At 40.4% G+C, this 6,000-nt stretch overlaps 1 protein-coding gene across 9 annotated transcripts in view; it reads right to left on the bottom strand.

Moving 5' to 3' along the window:
• Positions 1 to 1,244: 1,244 nt before the first annotated feature.
• The window catches only part of CD274 (CD274 molecule), a 326,061-nt gene continuing 321,305 nt past the window's right edge, over positions 1,245 to 6,000 (bottom strand). For all 9 annotated transcript variants that reach the window (XR_014970809.1, XR_014970808.1, XR_014970813.1 and 6 more), the window contains one exon: positions 1,245 to 1,707. Coding sequence is in view for 6 of the 9 variants with exons in the window: in XM_085635085.1 (XP_085491211.1) it covers positions 1,685 to 1,707 (23 nt within the window). In the remaining 3 variants the exon portion in view is untranslated. The remainder of the gene's footprint in view (positions 1,708 to 6,000) is intronic.

Below are 6,000 nucleotides of genomic sequence, written 5' to 3'. Positions count from 1 at the left end.
TTTCACTTTGGCGGCACCCGTGCTCTACTTGCGGCACCTGCGCTTAACTAAAGTAAAGTGCGGGTGCCACGAGTGTTGAAAAACTAAACAAATAGATTTTTTGTTCTATTTCTTTACTTTTGCAGCAATCGCGGCACCCCCGCTTGACCTTTAACCATGTTAAAGTAAAGCGCGGGAGCCACTATTGTTGCCAAACTAAACAAATAGAACAGAAAATAGTGGTCCGCTATTTTTTTTTCTATTTGGTTACTCTTGTTTTTTTAAGACACCGGTCTCTAATAGGTGCTTGGTGGTGACTCCAGTGCAGCCATTTCCTAGGGTATACTTGAAGACAATCATACGCTGTCCTGCAAGCTTAAGCCTGCTGTAGCCTATCAGTAGAACGCACAGCCATCCAATTGCATCAGTTGTTGCTTTAGGGAATAGTCATGAGCTTGTCCTCTCCTGCAAACCCTAATCCCTCCCCCTGTGCAACTCGGCTCCATGCCCTCGTATAGCAAAGATGTACTAACGCTTCTGGTTCATAAATGCCAGACCCACTTTATAATACACTTAATATGCAACCGTCATCCCTCACTCCTGGGATCGCCCAGCGCTTCGAAGTGCCCATGGGTAACATAACAACACGGGACCGCAGCAACCGCCCCTTGCATCCCCACTGCCTCACGCCACCAGCTCCCCCACCCCTTCCCAAAAGTGCCCGTCTGCTCCCCAACCACCCACGCAAACCACCTCCAGGCTCCCCTGCAGTCCACCTGCAGCGCGCTCCTTCTTGCCTCTCTGTCCAAGCTCTCTTGAACGCCACCATTGGCACCATGGTTATATGGAACCTTGCCCCATTGTACCACTCACCCAACGCATCACTGTTCCCACTATAACGCAACGACCCCACCCCAACCATCCAATGGCACTGCATCCTCGTTACCCTCCTTCCCGCATCCCACCATGTTCTGCCATTGGCACCTCGGTGCCACAGCCGCAGCACAACACAGGCTGGGAATAAACATTATGCCCAGCACCAATTCATCACAGCGGCACATCATCCACTTAGAAATGTTACGCTAAATGGCCAAAGCGCTTCATCCTCGCTCCCCACATCAACGTGCCACCACAATTGCAGGTATGTGGGGGCACTGCTCCGCTCAATAAATGGCCAACCCTCCCATAGGTAGGCTTTAAAAAAGAAAAAATACATTATCATCTACATTGTCAATAACTCTAAATAATGTCAATGCGAGACCTACTGCATTACAAATGCTTGTTTTCTTTTCATTGAGATGTAACAAAGAGATTTTCAATTTCATCCTGCTTCCACTCCAGTAGTCCAGTCATGAAACACGATGGGTTTATGAAAGGAGGAATGCTGTCCCTGTGGTACAAACAAGGCCCATCGTTCAGAAGGCACCCACTAAGACTCTTTTGTGTAGCTATGCGATGCCAGAATATCAAAGATATCTTAAAGCATTTTATGTGGCAGTCTTTTATAGAAGTGCAACAGTCAGGGTGTCATGGCGGGAGATGTGCCTGGAGGTATTCGACAAAGTGGTTCTATTACAGAGCCAATAGCTGGGTGGTCACATACACAGTCAAGTTCAATGTATCTGGCTCTGGTGGCAGTGATCTGCAATGAGAGCTTCCCAGAGTGTGCAAATGGACCACCAGTGTAATCAGCTGGATGTGCATCTCAAACATCCTCAAAAGCCAACCCTGTGAGGAGAAAAGAATAGCTTTAGATAACTTGATATATTCTATAAAAAAACATAAAAATCGAATTCAATAACAGTATGTCTCTGTTACTCTTCAACTGTATATGTCAGCTCTCCTCTTACGTTTTGCCATTTTTACATATTTTATTTAGTCAGCATTGCCAAGTGAGTTCCAGCAGAGATACCTTAGGATGAGACTGTGCGGCTGAGATGGTATGGACACATAGGAGGATGGTATGTTAGTACAGTTTATAACCTGCAGGTCAGATTCCATTTAGTGCTGTATTCTGTTGTATGGGATGATTACAATTCATGTTTACCATCCTCATATCTCTCGTGTCAACGCAGTGTGTATGTCTTAGGTCTCCATTTTAGAGGCTTGAATATGCTTCCTTTGAATGGAAAATGGCATGGGTTCTACCTGCTGTCTATCAAATGAATACACTGACCCTGGAACAGAAACTGGAGACACTGTAGTCTTGTTGTGTTGCTTTGTGCATGCTATTGTGTTATGTTCACTTTAGATATATCTGCAAATGTTCTTACATTTCCTGCTAAAGAAGCACATGCCTTAGGAATTCCCATAACAAGAAACGACTATCCAAGGTGGTAAAATAGTGCAGCTCCTGCATGTCAACTACTTGTAGTGATTGGGTGACAAAAAAAGTTCAATTGAAGTCAGACTAGTTGTATAATTTCAAGCCAAACCACAGGGAGTCATCCATGTAAAGTGCTTGCAAGAATGGGTACTTCACCAGACACTGGTTGTCCTGTCTCTTTGCCCCCTTGTTTTGAAGAAGCTGGTGATGTTTTTAATAAGAATGGAAATGTGGTGCTTCCACCCAAAAGGTATGCTTGTCAGACTGAATTGGAACCTGGGAACAAAATACTTTTTAGTCAAATGTATACCCTTACTGAATCAGAAACGGAATGTCTCGGACAGCACCTGGATGAAAAATTAACTAATGGGTTTATTAGGCCCTCACTGTCTTACTCTCCTTTGTTATTTTTTTTCCTAAAAAAGGAGCTAAGCTGAGAATGTGTATAGACTAAAGAGCCCTCAATAAAATAAAAACAAAGAATTGTTATCGTTTGCCATTAATCTCTATTCAGTTAGATCAGATTTGAAACACAAATATATTCATGAAATTGGGTCTCAAGGGAACTTACCATCTAGTCAGAGTCTGATGAATGGAAAATGGTATTCTGTACAGAGTTTATGTTGCTCAAATACCAGGCCATGCATTTAGGACTCAGGAATGCTCTGGCAGCCTTTCAGTATTTTATTGAGGAGTTAATGAGAGGATATTTGGATGTGTTTTGTATTGAGTATTTTATCAAGGTGTTATTAAGAGGATCTTTGGATGTATTTTTTATTGTCTATTTAGATGATATTTTCATCTAGCCTGACTCCAGAGTATATCAAATATCACTTGTTGTGGCAACCTTACAACTATTGAGAGATCACCATCTTTCACCAACATGGATAAATGTAATTTTCACATCACTGCTATAGTAGTTGTTTTGGGGATATTTCATTCCACCTGAGGATTTTAAAATAGATGAAAAGAAAGTGTCAGCTATTGTTCAGTGGCTTACATCAACTTCAGTCAATGTTCTTTCAAGTTATTTGTCCTGTGTCAATTTTCATAGGTAGTTCAATGGTCTGTTTTTTGAAATCATAACCCGAATACTAAGTTGCTAAGAAAAGGAACTGTTTTGTGTGGTCAAAAGAAGCTTTTGTTTTTTGAAGGAATGTTTTTCATTTTTGCAACTTCCTAATACAGAATATAATTTTATTGTTGAGATAAATGCTTCCTATAATGCTATGGGGGGAGTTTTATCTAATTAAAAAACTGGATAGCTTGACCCACAGTCGTATGTTTTTTAAGACATTTTCATCAGCAGATTTAAATTACACAATCACACAATGACAAGGAACATTTGGTGATTAAGAGCTCTTTTATGGACTAGGATCAATGTGCGTTGGGAGTTGGGCACACTATAGAGTTCAATCTTGTTCACAGAAATTTGCATTTCCTGAAATCAGCCAGAGCACTTACTCCTAGGTAGCTTAGACAGACCTGTTTTCTGACTATTTGGTTAATAGAACAAGAAAATATGCATGAAAGAGAAATAACATAGCATCAACGGAATGCTATACATTTATCAGCAGTTCAGTTAAGATAACAGGCTAGGATTTGGCTTCATGATTTAAAGGTATCGAGACATCCTGGAAAAGCTAAGACTTTGGTAACAAAAAGAAGATATTTTGGTAGCCATTAATTTGCTGATGTTAAGAGTAATGTACACATATGTTCAATCTGTCCCAAATTTAAGAGTTTTCATATTAAACCATTTACTGAGACCTTTGCTTGTTTCACAAGGACCTTGGTATACGGTGTCGAAGATTTTTTTTTAGTGTGGCCCAAAAGTCAAGGCTACAGAGTAATTCTAGTGGTTGTAGACCATTTGATTAAGATGGGTCATTTCATATCTCTGCCTTACCTACATACCTCTAAGTAGTTAACAATTATGTTTGCACATAGATTATGCGACTGCATGGTATGCCACAGTTCTGATTATTAACAGAGGGTCTCAATTTATTTCAAAATGCTGGTCTGCTTTGTGTAAGGTGCTAAATATAGAAGTTTATCTGTCTACTACTTACCATCCCCAAATGGATGGAGAGACTTAAGGTTTAATCAAAGTGTTGAACAGTATTGAGATACCAAGCCTTGCCACAGGAGGATTAGAGGAAGACATGTTTAGCAGAGTTACCATACAATAACACTGAACACTGTAATCTTTCATTTATTTACCTTTGGATCTATTGCTGCCAAATAGGATCCTTCTGTGCAAAAATGTTTAACTGTTATAATTGATATACAGCAAAACAGATACAGGAACGGATAAAGCTAAGGAGGATAATAAATGCAAGGCTGACAGCAAGAGAATTCCAGCACCCCAATATGTTTCACATAACATTTGCATTAGAAAAAGCTCACAAAACATTGGATTAGAAAAAACATCCAAATGGCTGCTTAAATTATTTGCTTCATTTGTGATTCAACAGATTGTGACTCCAGTTACTCTTTAATTGAAATTACCTCAGCAAGTTTTTCATGTATTTTGATTAACCTCTGTTCTGCCAAACATGTCTGACTTGACATCCTATGTAAGTTTGGGAGAATGCAGAAAGTAAATGTGAGATACATAAGATTTCAGATGTAAGTATTGTAAGAGAAAAGTGCTTTATTTGGAGGATTCCATGGGTTTGGTCCAAAGGAACAACCATGTAACCCCCCTCTAATCTCCATGCTCCACAATTGCTGCATGAAATTCCTGAAAGATATCCCGATTAACCATCATGTCCACCAATGAGACGGTGGCCTGAGGGTGGGGTTGGGGGCGGCACTGTCAGGCTTACCTCTTAAGACTTGGCGATCATGGGGAAGCGATACTCCAATGTTACTCGTGCTGAGCCCACATCAGGGAAGGAAAGGTTGGCGATTCATTTATTGTGTTGGTGCTTTCTGGACTGAGGCTTCGCATGTGCTGAAAATGCACTATGCCACAGTGTTATGGCAATGAATTCCATTTCCCATTAAGCCATGAACTCTCACGTAGTTGGGAGACGTGGCAGACATCTTGGCTATCTGGGCATATCTTCCCTCATGGCTAATGGGATCTATGCTTTGTAATCATGATATAATGTTGCTGCCACCAGCCTCTTACTATATGTATCTAAGATTTCCCAGAACAGTTGTTTCTTTTGGACTAAGAGCCCTTAAGGTATGCTTGTACGATCAATTTGAAAACACAAACCTAAAATATACGAGTTGGATCCACACAGACACACACCCACACACACACACACACATACAAACACGCACATACATGTGTGTGTGTATGTATATGTTTGTGTGTGTGTGTGTATATATTAGAATATATAGGTATAAATATACATCAACATTTATATGCTACAGTTAGGTTTAGGAATAAGATCTTAGATTACTTCAAAAAAGTAAGTTCACTCGAAAAAATAAGAGTTTAAAGTGACATGATAGGTGTTGAAATTAGATAATAACAAATATTTAAAAACCCTGAAAGGAGGTGCCGCCATCATGCACCGATTATGACCTCATGTATTGCATCACAGATGACATTTCACATAACATCAGTGATGGTATCTCTGATGACATCTCAGTGGGCATGCACAGTGAAGGATTGCGTGCAGGCTCAGTATATCCATAGGAGCTAGGACACTGAACAGAGCTTAACATCCTTGATC

Source organism: Triturus cristatus, chromosome 2_1, assembly GCF_964204655.1.
Source record: "Triturus cristatus chromosome 2_1, aTriCri1.1, whole genome shotgun sequence".
Taxonomy (NCBI): Eukaryota; Metazoa; Chordata; class Amphibia; order Caudata; family Salamandridae; genus Triturus; species Triturus cristatus.
The sequence above is the reverse complement of the archived record's forward strand: the minus strand, read 5'-3'. Positions and strand labels throughout refer to the sequence as shown.